We start from the raw sequence: 19,293 nt of genomic DNA on the forward strand, positions 1-19,293 counted from the left end.
GATGATCACCCTTGACTTTTCTCACCAGTCCCTGTGGAGGGAGGCCATGGATCCTTGTGAACTGAGTGAGTCAACCCCACCAAGCTTTCCAGGCTAGAACTGAAGCTCCCTGGGGGCAGAACCAGGGGTGCTTAGCCCCGTATCCCCAGCATTTAGCCCAGTGCCTGCCACACAGTGCTCAATAGACATAATACACAGCTAATAACTGGCACAGTGCATAGAGCCCCTGGGCCTACAGTGAGAAAGACTCCTCTTCCTGAGTTCAAATCCGACCTCAGACACTCCCTAGCTATGTGACCTTCGGTAAGTCACTTAACCCTCTTTGCCTCAGTTTCCCCATAGGTCAAATGTGCTGGAGAAGGAAATAGGGAAGCCCTCCAGTGTCTCTGCCAAGAAAATCGCAGATGGGGTCACAGAGGGTCAGACATGACCGAACCACAAGAACTGAGTGCAAGGCACTCTATCAGAGACTGAGCAGACAGAACCTGACCTCTCGGAGTTGAATGTCTATGTGCCAAGCCGGCTAGCTCAGGTGGCCAAGGACTGGGCTTCCCATCCCACTCTCGCCGCTCCCTCCCTCCCTGTGGGCCCCTGGCAGGTCATTTCAACCTGTACGTCAAACAAGGCTCCTTGGAGAGCCCTTCAAGCTCCTGGCCACAAGAATAATTCTTTTTTTTTTTTCCCCCCCTATAGTGAGGCAATTGGGGTTAAGTGACTTGCCCAGGGTCACACAGCTAGTAAGTGTTAAGTGTCTGAGGCCGGATTTGAACTCAGGTACTCCTGACTCCAGGGCCGGTGCTCTATCCACTGCGCCACCTAGCTGCCCCCTACAGGAATAATTCCAATCATGCACCAGATCTGGAGTGTCCAGGCTTCACTCCTTCCCATCCAAATGACCTTAGGCGAGTTCCTTCAACCTCATAGCTTCGGTTTCCCCATCTGTCAAAAGGACCCCTGGGCCTCTTCTCTCAGCTCTAATTGCTGTGCTGCTGTGACAAGCACATCTGGGCCAGCTGAGGCTCTACAGTGTGTCCTGCAAAAGGTCTCTGAGCAGGCAGAGAGGAAGGGAAGGGTCCCACAGGGGCTGACCTCAGGGACAGGTGAGTCCGACGGCAGAAGACCAGTCTGGCAGGAGCAGAAGTTAGGCAGAAGCCTTGAATGCCAGACTAAGCAGTTAGCTTTTTAGAATCTAGGCTCCTGGGGGCAGCTAGGTGGCACAGTGGATAGAGTACTAGCCCTGGATTCGGGACCTAAGTTCCAATCTAGCCTCAGACACTTGACACTAGCTGTGTGACCCTGGGCAAGTCACTTCACCCTCATTGCCTCACCAAAAAAACAACACCAAAAAAACAACACCAAAAAAACAAAACAAACTCCCCCCCACCAAAAAATGCCAAACTCATAGAATCTAGGCTCCCGGACCATAGACTTAAAGCCAGAAGGAACATTTTCAGTCATTTATCACAGATGCCTCATTTTTCTGAGGCCCAGAATGGGGGACAGGACTTAGCCAAGGTCACACAGGCAACAGATGGGAGAAGAACACTTTAAAGACACATCATTCATTCCAAATACAGTTCCCCTGCATCACCCTAGAGCTGACAGGGAGCTTGAAAGAGATCTAGTCAAGCTCTGTTATGTTCCAGGGAGAAACTGAGGCCCAGGGTAGTCACATAGTGAGGACATGGCAGAAAGAAGATCCAAGCTCCGGCCTCCGATGCCAGTCCCTGGCTTCTGCCCATCAAGCCCCAGCTTAAATAGTCCCAGATGTCGGAGCCCACTCAGAAACAACCCACGGCCTCCCGTGTACCAGCCAAGTGATGGTACAGGGTGGGGTGAGCCCACCCGAAGCCACCAGCCCCCGACCCAGCCCATCCAGGGCTCCTTCCTTCCCTCGTCCGAGGCACTGACACCTCTGGCCCCTCACAGTCCATTGACATTTAATTACAGAGGCCGGGGCCTCATACCCTGGTCAGGAATACCAGCCCTGCCAGGACAATCTCTTCATTCGCTCCATAAATATTTATTGAACACAAACCCTGGGTAAAGCCCAGCAATTCACCTGGGAGATAAGGGCCCGACCAGGTGTGAAGGTGGGCAGGGAAGGAGGGGCCTTTGGAAGGCGTAAAGGCAGTTTCCTGTATCAGGCATCCCAGTCACCATGCCCTGAGCCAATAAGGACACAAGAGATCAGAGAATTTCAAGCCTTGGAAGTCACCAGGTCTGAGGCCACCTGCCTCATTTTCCAGGTGAGGAAAAAAGGCCCAAAGAGGGTAGAGGATACTTCCAATGATGATGGGACAATCAACATTTATTAGGCACCTACTGTGTGCCACACATTTAATGCTGGTGCTAGTGTCACCGAGACAAATCAGAATAGTCCTTTACCAGAAGGAGTTTACATTCTAATAAGGAAAAGATTATATGTATGTTGATGTGTAGATATAGCATATATTTAACATATAAAACATATTTATATAAATTATATATTTATATCCATTGTATATATTTCTACTTATATGTTTATATGTGTGTGGATATATTTCTGTGTGTAACTGTAACGATTGGAATGACGCCACCTGCTGGAGACTTACTGTAGAAGAGTTCCGCCCATGAAGCGAAGGTCTTTGAGGGCAAGACCAGGAGTCTTTTCTTTGGCATCAGGAAGTGACGTTGGGTAGTGGGAGGAAGAAGGAAGAGACTAGTGCTCTGTCTGGCACTCTTTCCTGGGGACTCTAGCGGAGAAGGGAGCTAGAAATGCGCTCTCCCTTTAATAGATAGGAATCTAGGCCTTTCCCTCTCTCTTTACCAAACTCTTATTCTCCTTAATAAATGCTTAAAAGTCTAACTCTTGCTAAAGCTTACAATTTATTGGCTACCACTCATTAGATATTTTAGACAGACTACCTAGAATTTTAGCCCTTAACAGAATAACTATATAATATCTGTCTGTTTATCCGAACAGACCACTAAGGTAGCTTAGGAGACGGAATTCAGAAGCAGATCCTGGGGCTGACTCAGGAAAAAAGCCAGGGATGGCCTCGGCATGAAGAGGGCATGTATCCAGGCCCAGGGCAGCCAGAGCAGACTCAGGGAGATGGGAGATGGAGCCCAGTGGGTGGCAAACGTCAAAGCTTAGTCAGTGTGACTGGACCACAGGGCACAAGGCAGGGGACTCCAAACCCAAGTCACTCCTTTTCCCTGTACACTTTGCCTTTGGGATGGAGGGGCTCATTTTGTTTTGGGGGTATCTGGCTCTGTGATTTTCTCACCAGAGGAGGTCCCCAAGGTGCACGGTCTCTCCACTGGGGCACAATAGCGGCTCCCAGCTCTGGGACATTGGAAGGTCACCCAGCCAGCATGTGCCTCGAAGGATGAGAGTCTATGTCTCTTCCTGTCCTGGGGGTCAGCCCCCCTCCATCCACTAAACCTCACTGCCTTTCCTGCCGAGAATATGATTAAAATAATAGCAGGTGCGGCATTGTGGGTCAGAGTTTTGTGAGGATTGCATCACTTTGGGAAGGGTTGATGGCTTGGTTCAGCCTTTCAAGCCTGGCCCACCCCGGCCCCTTCCTCCCTTTCCATCCTCTGTCCTCCAGGCTCTGTGTTCCAGCCATGGTTCCCACAACTAGTGCTCTGTATCTCCCATTTCCCATCTCCAGGCCTTTGCATTGACTGCGCTCCATGCCTGGAATGCCCTCCCTCGTCCCCTGTGCTTCCTAGCTTCCTTTGAGACTCCCTCCAGGCCCACCTTCTGCAGCTGGCCTTTCTGGTGCCCCCAGCTACTCAGAGCACCTTCCACCTCATCTGTGGGTATCTTGCACAGATCTGGTTATCTTTATATCCTCTTCCCCATTTGTCTCACAGTTGTGTTCTTGCCTTACCAGAGCGCCAAGCCTGGAGTCAGGAAGACCTGGTTCAAATCCATCCTCAGATAGTTCCTAGCTGTGTGACTGGGTAAGTCACTTCACCTCTGCCTGCCTCAGTTTCCCTATCTATAAAATAGAGATAAAAATAACAACACCCCCCTATTGTGAGGACAGAATGAGATTATATTTGTAAAGTACTCAGCCCAGTGCCCGGCACATAGTAAACACTATATAAATTTTAGTTATTATTATTATTATTATTATTAATGACTCTGAATCTATAGTTGGAGAGGGTACTCACCCAGGGTAGCAAAAAGTGAGCTGCACTTGGAATCAGAGTGCCCTAAATTCAAATCCCACCTTTGTCCTTTACACTATGTGAATATGGTCCAGTCCCTCGATCTCTGTGCCTCAGTTTCCTCATCTGTGAAATGGGGACAAGGACACCAGCTCACCAGGCTGCCATGAGGTTCAAGTGAGAAGCCAGGTCTAGAGAGCTTTGTGAACTTTAAAGGGCCAGAAAACTGGTGGGTTGTTCCCCCAGCAGGGAGGAGGCTCTCCCAACCTCCACCTGAGGGGTCCACACTCAGGCAGCCAGAGCCTGGGAAAGCTTCAGGGGCAGGGCAGGGCCAGTCACCGGGGGCAGAGTGCAGGAGGCACGGCTCAGCCCCAACGGCCACCAGTTGATGATTTTATTTATTTTTTTTTGGCCACAGCAGCCCATGAATCCATGTATGAAAGCTTGCTGAGGTTATTATTAACAGGCGAGGGAATGCCCACACCCATGAAACCCCAGCTCTTTTAAGTTGCAACATAATTCTTCTAAACCACTAAGGAGCCTAGATGTATCCAGCTAAATTACAAAAAGAAATTCTCCCTCACAACAGATTAGGTCACGACTGGGGCTGGAGACCAGTGACTATTTCTGCCAGAAGGAAGGGTTTGATTGGAGCTATTTGTGGCTGTTCTTGATTTTTTGTCTTTAAGGCAGATGATGGGCATTTTACCATCAGGTCAATTCTTCAGTACCCACAGAACCCCTGGCTCGAGAGAGAGAGAGAGAAGCTGTCATAACTGGGCGATGAGCTGGACCCAGAGCAGAAGTGAGGAGGAGAAGGGCCAAAAAGTACAGCACCAGCTCAGGTGAATGCCTCTGCATTCTTGAGGATTCAGAAGGCACTTTCCCAGCTTCTAAATGCAGGCTCATCATTCTAAATGTCACTTTTCCCCATACTAATGCACAGATGGTATAAGAATTTGGACTGAACAGAATGGAAGGTATAGAATGTGCAGGCAGAACCCTGAGTTCAAATCCCAGCTGTGTCAATATTGGTGTAAATGTTGGTCTCATTTTTTTAATGAGGGGGTTGGGTTAGATGGCTTTGAAGGTCCCTTTTCCAGCCTCCCTGCAGTTTGCAACCTACTGGTTGATTGGCTCAGTGCCTGGCACACAGTGGGTGCATCATAAATGCTTGCTGACTTGATATGACTTCATTCCCTTGATCTTCTGAATCATCCTCTAAACTAAGGCAGGAGCTGTTATTATCCCCACTTGACAGAGAGGAATGCCCTGATGTTCTCAGATTAAGTAACTGCCCAATGTCACAGGGCTACTAAGTCCGGGCTTCTTTCTACTATCCCACACAGCCTTGGGGCAAGACATAGGAAGGTGGAAGGACCAGTTAAGAGACTGGAGGATGAACCTCAGAGAGAGAAACAGGATGGTACGAGGGAGAAAGCTCTCTACAATTCCCAAACCCCTTTCCTCAGGACCGGGAGGTAAAGAATGCAAGCATTATTACGCCCATTACTTGGATGGAACGACCTCGCTCCAAGATACGGCACTAGAGAGAAGCAGAAGGGAGGTCGTCTGCCTGAGAGAGCTCTTGCCCATCACCTCAGCCCGGGAGTCGGTCTCCTCCCAGTTCCCAGCCTCTCTCCCTCTCCAATCCCTCCCCTCCCCACACTGGCCAGGCCCCGAATGCATTTTCTGCTGACATTTCAGGCATCTCTGGGCATTGAGTGGTCCAAAGGGTGGAATTTAGGCTGGCTCTTGCCTCTGCCCTGTGGTCCAGCCTGGCATGAGGCCTTGCACTTCCTGTCAGTCTGCAGTCCCAGGCTGGCTCTAAGAAGCCTGGAGTGTTTTCGATCTGTACCAGTACATGGTTTTGACAAGGCACTGCCCACTCACACTGTGCCCCCTCCCTGCGACCTCAGTCCTCTTTTTCTCTCCCACTTCATTAACTCATGGACCATGTTACGGTTGTGTTCTCACATTCGGAGATGGCTCTGCCCTTCTCTTCTGACCCAAAAGGGTTGGTCTCCCCAGCTGCTAGTGGAATGCTTACCACCTGTGGCACATTAGGCAAGACACCCAACACCCCTCTGCTCTCCCTCTGTTGGGTTGTTGGGCTCCTCACAGCTCTAAAGGATCAACTCTGATCCTCTTTTCTTCAGTCAATAAAATCCAATAACCATTTATTTATTAAGCACCTACTGCATGCAAAGTACAGTGCTAGGTACTCAGAACTGAAAACCCCACTGTCTCTGCCCTCAAGGAATTTCTATTCTACCAACACATACAGAGATAAATATGGAGTTATTGGGATTGCTGGAGGATGGAAGGAGGCTCCAGATAAGACCAAGCATCTGAGCCTTGGAAGGAGGTAGAGATTCCAAGAAGTGGAGGGGAGGAAGGAAAACATCCAGGTATGGGGGTGGGGGTGGGGGTGGTCAGAACAAAGGCACGGAGGCTAGAGACAGGCATCATGGGTCAAGGAAGCCAGTCTGGCTGCCTCCCCATGACCCACTTATAACTGGGGGTGGTTACCCTGGTTGAGAGATCATCTGTGTCCAGGACTTTGTAACTGTAAGTAAACACATACAAAGTCTTTGTACACAAATGACTCACATTTGTGCCTCACAACACAGTGAATTGGGCATAACAAGCATCCCCATTTCATAGAGAAGGAAGCTGAGGCTCAGAACAATGAGCTTCCTTGTCCAAAGTAAATGTGTTCCTAAGGAAACCAGCAGCAGAAAGCAGTTCTTCTGACTCCCACCCCCACCCCGAGACATGCACACAGGTATAGAAGGGCCTCCAAGGCCAACCTGGGCATCCTATACACAGCTGGGGAATCAGAGACCCAGAGATGGCAAGGGACTTGCCCAAGATCACATGATACGAGTGGCATAGCTGGGATGTGGCCCCAAGTCCTCGGCCCCCCCCCAAGCAGTATGGAAGAGTGGAGAGATCCTGGGACTCAGTCAAGAAGACTTGGATTCAGATCCTGCTCGAGTGATACCTTCTCACTCGGACCCTAGGAAAATCACTTCCTCTCTAGGCCTGTTTCTCCTCCATAAAAGGGAGACAGCAATCACTATAGCACCTACTTAGGCCCATTGGGGAGCTCAAATAAGAGTATGAACATGAGCTCCTTTGCCAGTTTTTAAGTGCTACAGAAATAATGGGTCAACATTTACATAGGACTCGAAAATGTACAAAGGGCTTCCCTTACAAAAAGGCTCTTTTTCCCCTTCTCTCCACCAATTTTTATGTATGGTCTTCCCACCTTAGAAAGTAAGAAAGTGTCAGGGTCTTTCTTCTTCCTTATATCCATATCCCCTGAGATGACTTAGTACAGTACCTGGCACACATTAAGTAAGCGCCTAATAAATGCTTCTCACCTGCCTGCATTGTTACCAACCCTGTGAGGAAGGTCCCATGGGTATATTCATCCCCATTTTAGAGACTGCAGACTAAGGCCAGAAAGGAAGCAGTAGACGCAGTAGAAAGAATGCTGGCTCTGTAGTCAGAGGACATGGGTTCAAACCCCTGGTTAGGAGCTTACTATCCGGGTCATGGCAGCAGCTGGGTGGCTCAGTGGATAGATCACCCCGGCCTGGAATCAGGAGAGGAGCTCAAATCTGGCCTCAGACACTCACAAGCTGTGTGACCCTGGGCAAGTCACTTAACTACTGCCTGCCTCAGTTTCCTCATCTGTCACATGAGCTGCAGAAGGAAATGGCAAAGCACTGCAGTATCTTTGCCGAGAAAACCCCAAACGGTGAGCAAGGAGTCAGACACAACTGAGCTACAACATCTGCGTGACAGTGGTTGTCAATGCAAGATGACTGGTACACAGTAGATGCTTAACAAATATTTCTTCACTTACTAGCTGTGTGACCCTGGGCAAGTCACTTAAGCCTCACTGCCCTTCCCCCCCACACAAAAGTAATTAAAAGACAAACAAATGCTTCTTGAACGATTTGCACAATAGCCATAAAATCAACATGGAGAAAAATTGTCCCATGTGCCCCCAGGCGAGCCCCGCTGGAGGGGCCTGGTGGGGCTCTGTCCCCTCCATTCCTAAGGTGAGAAGCAGACCTGATCCAAGGTAGGCAGGCATGTTCTCCAGGGAGTAACTCCCAGTGGAAGAGTTTGCCCCCAACCCTTGGGCTCAGAGCAGAGAACCTCGGGAACAGCTGAGTCTTCTTTATCTTGCAGATATAGAGATAAACCCACTGTAAACTCAGAACCAAGTCCAGAACATTAAGGGAGACCCAACTGCCCGTCCTCAAAAAATCTGGGGAAAGGCTGAGGGCAGGGAGACCCCCCAGCACATTGTCCTCTCCCCCACCGGCAAGAGAAGGCCAGAACTGGGGGGGAGGGGGGAGGGACTGGACCTGGGGTAGGAAACCATCAGGTACCAGTGCAAGTCACCAGCCAGCACTCAGATGAAGTGACTTTCCCAGGGTCACACAGGCGAAGGAGAGGTAACACAAGTTGAAGCAGACACCAGCTCTTTCTAACTCCAAGACAGAAAGTCCTAGGCCCCAAACCCAAACCCTTGGGAGGTAGGGACCCAAAGCTTTCTGATTGTTTGTCCACACCTCATAGTTCGCCAAAAATCAGGTCTACCCCAGTAAAACAAAGAGGGTGATTGGAGGCATTTATGCGGAGAGTTGTAGGAAAGGGCCCCGCACGGTTACCGGGACCCCAGGTTCCCCAGACCACGGATTCCAGCTTCTAGGTCGCTCTGCACATGTGGAGACCCGGCGCACTTAGGGCGAGCATACGGCCTCTGACCTGCACCCTCCCTCCACGCACAACCCGGACAGGTGAGCCAGGCTTGGGGGACTTCCCTTGGATCCCGGGCTGAGGCAGGGGAAGCGGCATCGCAGGCTGCCTCTAGACCGAGGAGCCCAGCGAGGGCTTCCAGTACCACCCAGGCTCCCCAATTCTGGGGTAAGGGGGTTGTCGGAGACTGGGGGAACGAAGCCGAGGAGGAGGGTGCCGAACCCCCGCGGCCAGATCGGAGCCTGAGGCCACGAGGAAGAGCAGAGGGCTAGGGCTGGGAGCCAGCCAGGGCTCCTTCCACCTGCGGGTCTCTCTCCCTTCTCAGCAAAAAAAAAAAGGGAGCAACTTGTCGGGGGGCACCCGAGCCGGGCACCTGGCGGCCCGTGGGTGGTGCTGAGCTCTCCACAGGTGGCCAGGGGCACCTGGCAGCCGACTGTGCCCCAGCAGACTGAGTGGCTGCCCTGCACCTTTATTGCCACCCTTCCTGCACTCCGCGGGGCGCGCACCTGGGCCACACCCCGTGGCACCCAGCCCCCCCCATGGTGGGGCAGCGCCCCAAGCAAGAGGAGAGCGTGGGGTAGGCGCGCAGGCTGGGGGCCCCCGGCTCGGCCTGACTCCGGGAGAGGGGTCCCGCGGCGGCCTCCCTGGGACAGAGTGGGAGGAGGCTGGGACCTCCAGACAAAGGGCCCGGAAAGCCCCACTTGGGCACTGTTAGGGGCGATGGGGGGGGAGAGGCTGAGGACTTGGGTCGGCGCAGAGGGTGCGTGAGGGGGGCCACCCCGGGGCTGCCCCACTCTGAACTTCTCCTCCACCCCACCCCCAAGGGCTCCGGGCCACCGGCGTGGGCCGTCTCAGGCCCACAAGCCAACTTCTGGGCTCGGCCCGGCCCGGCCCGGCTCCTACCCGAAAGTTGGCTCCTCGGCGCTGCCACCCGCCACCGGCTCCCTCTCCCGGCAGGCAGGCAGGCAGCAGGCCGGCCGGCCAGCCGCCGAGCAGGTCCCAGCAAAGTTCTATTGTCTCGGCGCCTTTGCAGCACCCCCCAAAAAGTGCATGTGTGCCCGAGGGCGGGGGGGGGGGTCCGCCTCCGGCCCCCGCCCCCGGCCCCAGCCCGGCCTGCGCTGCGCTCCCCGGCCGCGGCTGGTCCCAGGGATCGCGATGCCCTGCGTTCCATCCCGGCGGCGGCCCAGGCCCGGCCAAGTTGGCCCCCGGGAGACAAAGCGTCGGGGGCCCCACTCACCTCCCGCCGGAGCCAAGTGGCTGCAGATGGCCAGCAGCGCCAGCAGAGTCTCCATGGTCCGGCCCCGGCCCCGGCCCGGCCCGGCCGCCTCACTCGGGCTCCATGGCGCGGCCCGCGGGGGCCCAGGTGTCCGCGCGTCCCCCCGGGAGGGCCGGCCGGCTCCCGCTCCGGCGCCCGCTCCGGCTCCGGCTCCTGTGCCCGCTCCGGCTCCGCCTCGTGCGCCCCGCCGCCGGAGCTCCAGTGCAGCTCGGCTCCCCCAGCGTGCGCTCCTGACGCCCCGCGGCCCGCGCCCCCTGATAGCTCCCCTCGCCCCCTCCCGGCGGGCCTCCCCCTAGCCTCCGTCAACCCAGGGGGAGGACGTTCAGGAGGAGGAGGAGGAGGAGGCGGAGGAGGAGGAGGAGGAGGAGGAGCGGGGCGGGAGCCCAGGAGGCTCTCCGCCCCCGGCTGCCGCGCCGGCCCCGCCTCCCCGCCTGCCAGCCCCCTTCTAGAGCGCTCTCTCGCGCCCGCCAGCTGCCACCTGCCGGGCCTGCCTGTCACCCTGCGTCCGGCCATGCTCCCGAGGGCCCTTCTCTGCCGACCTCCAATCTCGCATCCGCAGCTGCCCGTGGGACATCCCACAGTCCCGCACACCTTTTTTTTTTTTTTTTTGGTGAGGCAATTGGGGTTAAGTGACTTGCCCAGGGTCACACAGCTAGTAGGTGTTAAGTATCTGAGGTCTGATTTGAACTCAGGTCCTCCTGACTCCAGAGCCAGTGCTCTATCCACTGCGCCACCTAGCTGCCCTCTCCCGCACACCTTTTAAACCCCACTGGTCCCAAACTTCCCCCCAGCCCTGCCCTCTTCCTAACTTCCCTATAGGCCATCCCCATTCTCTCGGTCACCCTGGCTCAAAACCTAGGCAACAACCTCGGACCCTCACCCTCTCACCCCCCATCGCCAATCCGTTGCCAAGGCCTGTGGATGGCAGCCCTCTGCCTCCTCTGACCGACACTCGGTACCTCCTGCTCGCCTGGGCTGTGGCATTCAGGGGGCCTGCCTACAACAAGTCTCTGCCTTCAGCCCAGCCTCCCTCAGCTGTCAAGCTCAGGCTCCTTGCTCCCTGGCACCTCCACGATCCATTGGCAAATCCTCTGCATTCAAAGTCCCTCCCCCCCATACACACACAGCCCTTTCCAGGCTTCTTACACCTTCCATCCTACCACACGCTCTTCCTTCCAGCTCCTTGGTGCTCCTGGATGAGATTCCAGCCATTTTCACCGGCTCTCCCCCAGGCTTTCCCTCCTCCAGGCTTCCCTAGGATCTACAAGAAGTCTTCCAAAGCCCTCGTCATATCAATCTTTTCTCTCTGTTGACTTTCTCCAGTTAATCCTGTATCTAGCTTATCTCTACAGAGCAGTTGGCTGTGGTCTCCCCCATCCCACCTTGAGAGCAAAAACTTTTACCTCTCTTTGTATCCCTCGTGCTTAGCACAATGCCTGACATATAGTAAGAGTTTAATAACTTTTGACTGACTGCTGTCCCAGGTGCTGTAGCCGGGCTGGCTGTGCCTTGTGGGCCTCCAAGGCTGCCCCACCTTCTGTCCTGTAGGGTCCCTGGCCCAATGAACTCCTGAATACTGGATAGCCAGCTCATCTCCGGCTGATCTGAAGTCTCTAGGTTCCAAAGATCCTCCAGGGGCCCTCTGGAATTCTACCACCATCACATAGGCCACCCCACACCCACATCCGTATTCACATACATACTCTGGCTACACAGTGACCCCTCGGGCAGTCAATCAATCAACATTTAGTGTTTACCGAATACTAAGCATTGTGCTAAGCACACGGATACAAAGACCAAAAAAAAGACTGTGACAGTCCATGAGGTGTTTGGGGGGTGGGTGGAGGGCTGAGCCTCGTGGGCTTTTTTAAGGATTACTGTAAATACTCGGAGGTACACTTGGCCTTTCTGGAGCACCTGGATCCGGGTGCTCATCAAGCCCCACCTCCTTTTATTGGGCACCAAACTCTGGCACAGAAAGGGAGGAGGACTTGCCCAGAGGTGCCCAGGGAGCATGGTAAGTGTGGGGCTTGGATTTGAATTTTAGTCCTCTCCCAACTTGAGGTTCTTCCTGCTAAGCCAAGGAGAGTCCCTTGAGGCTCTAAGGCTGAGGATCCAAGTGTCCTGCTGTGCAACCTGAGCCCCCACCCCTCCGGCCCTCAGGTCGGATTTGAACTCAGGTCCTCCTGAATCCAGGGTGGGTGCTTTATCCACTGTGCCACCTAGCTGGCCCAGGAAGCCTTTCTTGATCCTCTTCACTACTGATGCCTCACCTTGAGAAAACCTCCCATCTTCTATTGCATCCATTTGGTACGTGTTCCTGTACATATATCCAATGTAAGCTCATTGAGCCCACAGCTCCTGTTGTATCTCAAGTGCTTGGCAGAGAGTAGGCATTTCATAAGCACCGATGGATCGATGATGACTCAGAAGTTTCAACCCTGAGTACTTGTAAGGATGGCACTACCTTGGGCAGAAACAGGGAACTGAGGAAGAGAGGTGAGTGTCTGAAGGAAAGATAATGAGTCCTGCTTATTTAATAATAATGAATCCTGGAGTTCCCCAAGGACCCCATAGACACAGACCCCATCTTGAACCAGGGAGATGCAGAATAAAGAAAGGAAAGAAGGGAGGGAGGGAGGTTGGAAAGGAGCTTGAGAGGCCTACAGAATATCCCATTGGAAATGCCCGAGAGGCACTGGAATGAAGTTCCGGATAGACAGGGTTGAACAGATAGCTCTAGGAACCATCTGTATCAAGCAGATAACTGGACCCATGGGATCTGTGATGAAGTCCTGGAGAGAGAGTAGAGGGAAGAAAGGATGAAGGACAGAGCCCTGGGGCATACTTAAGAGACAGCCCTGGGGCAGCTAGGTGGCACAGTGGATAGAGCACTGGCCCTGAATTCAGGAGGACCTGAGTTCAAATTTGACCTGACACTTGACACTTGACACTTACTAGCTGTGTGACCCTGGGCAAGTCACTTAACCACAATTGCCTCACCAAACAACAACAACAAAAAAGAGACAGCCCTGGCTGCCTCTGTTTCTTTTCCCAGGATTTTCATTTTGAGCCAAATTGCCCAGGGTTTACATTGCTAGGTAATGTGCAAAAGATTTCGAGGAGGGCAGGCAGGGCTGTGCTATCATTCATGTGTCCCAAAGTGAGGCCATACAGCCCCTCCAGTGGCCTATCAGCAATGAACTCCCACTGACCCTCCTTCCCTCCTCTCCTTCCTCCCTTCTTTCCTCCCTCCCTTCCCTCCTCTCTTCCTTCTTCCCTTCCTCCCTCCCTCCCTCCCTTCCTTCCTTCTTTCCTCTCTTTATTCTGCATCTCCCTGGTTCAAGAAGGGGGCTGTGTCTATGGGGTCCTTGGAGAACTACAGAGTTCCCAGGGCATCGGCCCAAGAACACCTCTCTGATTTGAAAACTGAAGGGTGCTAGCTAGGAGCCGACCTGTAACTTCATTGCTAAGCACATTCTCTGTAACCGATAAAGACATTCCCTCTCTTCTAGGGCTCAGCACCTTTTCCGTACCTTGTAGTCTTAGAGAATGAGCTTCCAGGAGGACAAGGTTTAGCATCTCACAACCAGCATGTGTCAGAAATGGGACTTGAACCTATCTTCTTTTTTAAAAAAAAAAGAGCCATAATGTTTGTTGTTTTTTTACATTAAAAATAATAGCTGATATTTAGAAAGACACTTTAAGATTAAAAGGGACTTGTGGGCATTGTCTCATTGCCCACACCAGGGAGGGAAGGGCTACAGATCTCATTATTTCCATTTTACAGAAGAGGAAACTGAGCCGAACTGACATTAAGCCCCTCCCATGGGATCACACAATTAGCAAGTGCCTGGTCTTAAGTAGCTAAAGCCTTGAAATGTAAACAGTACATTATGGGGGGTGGGGAGGAGAGAGAGGTGAGTGAGATGGCTCCTTTCAGTCTAAACATTTGAATATGTTATGACTTTCTTTTCTTTTCTTTCATTCTTTCTTTTCTTCTTCTTCTTTTCTTTTTCTTTAGGCAGTTTAGCATTAACAATGGGACAGAAGGAGGAAAAGTCCATTTGAGTGGGTGAGGTGAGAGGGTCTTAAGTCTTTCCTGGTCCCCTGCTGGGCTGTTGTAGACAAAACAACTGGCCTCCTGGGTTCTCGGGGGAAGCGGTTCCCATTGGGGCACCTCCTGTCCACATCTGATTGTTGGGAATTCTGGGAATTACACTGGGCCACTGGATTAGATGAGTGGATTGGAACCTTCCAGGGAACAGAGCAGGCTTTGTCTAGCTCAGCAAATGCTTTTAGCCCTTGATCCCCATGTCACCAGGACCAACCAGAGTCAACAAACTAGACCCCAATACGTGGCCCCAGGAGCCCCTCACCAAAGATCTTTATCTGCTATCCTGGGCTACAGGACCCTCCTCTGGGGAAAAGAGCAGTAATCCATGGAAACCAAATTCAAGAGAATTTCTCATCAGTGTCAAGGCATTGTTCATGGAATAAGAACCCTAGCAAGGTAGAGTCAGGTCCTGACTCTACTTCCAGAGAAGTTCCCTTCTCAAGACATTGGTTTTCGGGGCAGCGAGGTGGCTCAGTGGATAAAGCACCGGCCCTGGATTCAGGAGGACCTGAGTTCAAATCCGGCCTCAGACACTTGATACTTACTAGCTGTGTGACCCTGGGCGAGTCACTTAACCCCCCATTGCCCCGCAAAAAAAAAAGACATTAGTTTTCCCCTTTGTAAAATGTAGGGAATGACTAGATGACCTCAACAATTCCTTCCAGTGCTAATTCTATGTTGCCGAGGGTGCCAAAGGGATAGTCTGAGGGCCTAGGTTCAAATCACCCCCTCTTCTGTGGCCTCAATGAAAGAGTTGAAAGATCTCTAAGGCCCCTCCAGATGTAGTTTGATGATCCTAAAATCTGGAATCTTGCCTAGTACCTGACAAGTTCAAGAAGCAGTTTCCAGAGACAAGCCCCTTCTGAACTTGGCCCTGGGAGAGAAGGGCATCCCCTCTCCCAAGGCCACACCCTGTCACAGAACATCAGGCTGAAAGCCGCAGCAGGATCTCCATCCGCCCCTTGCCCTAGAACAAGTCTTTGCTTCCAGACCTGGTGGCTCTGGGCTGGGCAGATGGACAGACAGATGCCCCTGAGAAGATTCTCTTCTGGCCCTATAGGAGATACCGCTTTGCCTCAAACTAAGACTGTCTCTAGAAGGCCCTCCCCAGAGGTCATAGAGCCAGTTTGGCCCCTCATTCTATAAACGATGAAATTCAGATGCAGAAGCCCAAGGCTGGAGTCAAGTCAAGGAGCATTTATTAAGCACTTCTAGGTAAGTACAAGCAAAAAGAAAGACAGTGCCTGCCCTCAAAGAGCTTCCATTCTAATGGGGAAGAAGGCACATACATTGGGGGGAGAGAGGAGAAAGTACCTAATTGGGCATATGGTGAAGAAGTCCAGAAAGCCTGGGGAGCTGGGAGAAGAGGGAGGGAGGGAGCAAGGGAGGCTGGCTGGGCCACTCTTTGAAATGGAGGAAGTCACCAATCAGAGGAGGGAGCCCACTGGGTCAGAGGCATCTTCCCGGGGTAGATGGGAGAATCAGGAGCTGAGGTAGGAGAGGATTCGAATCCTTTCCTCTAGTAGATTGGACCATTTCATTTTTTACTTTGTACTCCAGTCCCTAGAACAGCATCTGAGGCATGGCTGGCATTTCAGAAGACTTTATTATTAAATAATTATTAAGAATTAATTATTAAATAATTGTTGTTCAGCCATTTTTCAATCATATCTGACTCTCTTTGGGGTTTTCTTGGCAGAGATACTGGAATGGTTTGCCTTTTCCTTCTCCAACTCATTTTACAGAAGAGGAAACTAAGGTAAACAGGGTGAAGTGACTCGTCCAGGGTCACATAGCTAGTAGTAACTGAGGCCAGATTTGAACTCAGGAAGATGAGTCTTCCTGACTTCAGTCCCAGTAATCTATCCACTGTATACTTAACTGCCCATATAATAATTTTAAAAATTAATTAAAAAATACATGGCCGGGGGCGGGGGCGGAGGGGGTGCGGCGCTCAGCAGCGAAGTGGATAAAGCACTTGCCCTGGATTCAGTAGTACCTGAGTTCAAATTTGGCCTCAGCCATTTGACACTTACTAGCTGTGTGAACCTGGGCAAGTTACTTAACCCCAATTGCCTCACTAAAAAAAAAAAATACATGGGCAATGTGGAAATGTTTTGCATGATTACACATATGTAATCTATATCAAATTGCTTGCTTTCTCAAGGAGAAGAAAGAGAGGGAAGGAGGAAGATAATTTGAAATTCAAAATTTCAAAAACAAATGTTTAAAAATCTGTTTATATGTGATCAAGAAAAAAAATGAAAACAAACAACATTTAAAATAATTAACAATAAAAAGTCCTCTTGGCTGAGCTGAGTCACCTCACCCCCAAGGGGAGCGCTCCTTCCCTATGCATTGTCTGGCTTATATTCTCTGAGATATGCCTTTCTCAGGTGTCTATTTTGCCACCAATTTGGATAGATGGGTTGGGGGTTGGGGGTTTTTTGGGGGTAAGTACAATGTATATTCTTTGTGAAACGTATTTGGAGGGAATGTGGTGAATCTTTAGATACAGGACTTGATGCCCTACTTCTCCCGTTGAGTTGAGTGAAACAATGACCAGGCCTTAACTTGACCCTGATTATGTCCCCAAGACTAACCCAATTTAAGGGAGCGGGTAGTCCAGTGCCCCCTCTCTCTGAGGAGAACAGAGTGGCAGCCTCTGCCCCCACCTCACTTCTTTCCCTCCTGGGAGGGATTCAAGTATCCCCTGGAGAAGGGAAGGGGCAAAGAGACCCCCCATGTGGGGTGTGGCCCTAACACTACACAGAGCCTCATCCCAACAGCCCTGGGAAGGAGGGGCTCTTGTTATCCCCATCTTACAGATTCTGAAAGGAAGGTTAAGAGACTCGAACCCAGGTTTTCCTGATTTGAAGGCCTGCCCTCTGTGGACTGTGCCACCTAGCTGCCGAGTCTGTTACTGTTTTACTGCTTCCTAGAAAGGCATCGGCGGCCTGGCCGCAAGGATACCTGGGTTCAGATCCCACCTCTGACCCATCCTGGTGGTGTGACCATGGACAAATCATTTCATCTTTCCGTCTGCCCTGAGAAGGTCCGACCCATATTGCTGGAGGGACTGTGCTCCCTAGGGAGTCCCATATCTGGTCCAGTCCCTCTCCCTAATTATCCTCATTTGACAAGTAAGTGACTGCCCCAGGGTCACACAACTGGAAGTGAGGCATCAGAGGGAAGCCTCGGAGCCAGCCAGGTCATTACTATATCTGTGTCGGTTCATCGTCCACATAAGCCAGGATTTAGATGTCAGAAAAATCCTGGGTTTGAGCACTTCCCGGGAGCTTGTTTGAAACACTCGGGAAGACCCCTGCATCTGGGGTCAGAACTGGGACTGAGCCTTGGTAGGGGGTGGTAGAAGGGGTCTCTGCCTCTGATTCCCTCACAGCTTCTCTTCACCTCCATTTCCTCCTCTATGAAACGAGGGGCATGGGCTAGGTTGGGCTGCTCCCAACTCTGAGCCTTCTGATCTGGAGGCTCCCCCAAATGGAAGGCCTGCTCCCTGGGGTGGCCAGGATCCCCATCATGGGAGGAAGCCCACTTGTCAAGGACATGGCTTATGAGGAACATGGAGAGTCTCAGAAGCCAGTGTCTACCCCCCCCCCATTTTACAAATGAGAAAACTGAGGCCGGGGAAGGGGAAGGTGCCTGCATCTGAGGGGGGGGGGGGGCCTCTCAGACTTCAGATCCATTGAATCCCTTTCCCCTGGTTGTGCCCTCCCCTTCTCAGCCTCCTGCCTCCTTCAAGATTCACCTAATCCCCCTGCTACTGGAAGCCCCCCCCTCACCCCTCAATTCCAGTGCCTTCCTCTGTGGATTCTTTTCCATTGGTCTCCCTTAGAGCTGGTTGGTGCCCAGTTGTCTTTCCCATTCAACTGTGAGCCTCCTGAGGGCAGGGACGTTTTTTGCTTCTCCTTGTATGCCCAGCCCTTAGCACAGTACTTGGCACATAGTAAGTGCTTAATAAATGGTGATTGACAGTTACAGAGATGATTTCTGTTTAGTGACAAGAGGACCTGGAGAGCCCTGAGGTCCCATAAGTGCAGGGCCTTCCCTTAGGCCTTAGCTATGCTGCCCCAGGAGCCTGGGAACAGGGAAAACAGAACGACCCTTGCTGAGGACCAGGGGCTGAATAGGTCAGGATGCCCCTTGTCCCCCATTCCAGGTCTCCAGCTAAACCCCAATATGGCAGATGAAAAAGCTGGGTAGCTCAGTGAACTGGTACCTGGGAGTGGGAGGGAGGGGGGGCAGCTGTCCAGGCAGCAGCAAGGGGACACGGGAGGGCCACTAGGGGTTTCTAAATAGCTGGTGACAACTGGCTTGGGCCTGGCCACTGTGTTTGGCTTTGCAGCTTCTGCAGAGGACTGACTGACAGGCATGGCTGGGCCAAGGGTAGGACCACTGCTTCGATCTGGGGAGGGGGGAGGGGGGAAAGGGGGTCAGGCCAGGGAGGAGGCTCCTAGAGTCTGGGCACTGGGATCCACTAATCCAAATGTCTCCTTTCCTCTTCAGGGCTCAAGGCCTCCTACAGAGCTCTAGCGGGATTAGAGAAGAGACAAAAGATATTGAGATCCAAAGTGGTTGTAACTAGGCATTTACAGAAAGAGAACAAAGCAGAAGTGAGGCCAGAAAATCCCCTTTAGGGCTGCACAGTCAGTGGGGAGGGGTCTATTCCTCAGCAGTCAGCACTGCATGGGACAACCCATGCTGCTATTATCATGCTCCTTTTACAAATGGGGAAACTAAGACTCAGAGAGTGACTGTCTGAGGTGGCATAACACCTTCTGCACTGGTCCTCCTCCCCATTCACCCTGGCTCATTCAGCTGTTGCTTTCTTTGACAGGCAGCAAAATGGCCACCACGAACAGGTTTGCAAAACGCATTCTCCGTCACTGTCCTCTGAAGGGGGCAAGTCGGACTTGGTAGCTTCATATTA

The 19,293-nt window shown here is 52.2% G+C and overlaps 1 protein-coding gene across 1 annotated transcript in view; it reads right to left on the reverse strand.

Moving 5' to 3' along the window:
• The window catches only part of LRP5 (LDL receptor related protein 5), a 155,702-nt gene extending 145,208 nt beyond the window's left edge, over nt 1-10,494 (reverse strand). Inside the window, exon 1 of the mRNA XM_043972543.1 lies at nt 10,187-10,494. Within this exon, the coding sequence (XP_043828478.1) occupies nt 10,187-10,241 (55 nt within the window). The 5' untranslated portion in view covers nt 10,242-10,494. The remainder of the gene's footprint in view (nt 1-10,186) is intronic.
• Between the last annotated feature and the right edge of the window lie 8,799 nt (nt 10,495-19,293).

Source organism: Dromiciops gliroides, chromosome 6 (genome assembly GCF_019393635.1).
Source record: "Dromiciops gliroides isolate mDroGli1 chromosome 6, mDroGli1.pri, whole genome shotgun sequence".
NCBI classification, from domain to species: Eukaryota; Metazoa; Chordata; class Mammalia; order Microbiotheria; family Microbiotheriidae; genus Dromiciops; species Dromiciops gliroides.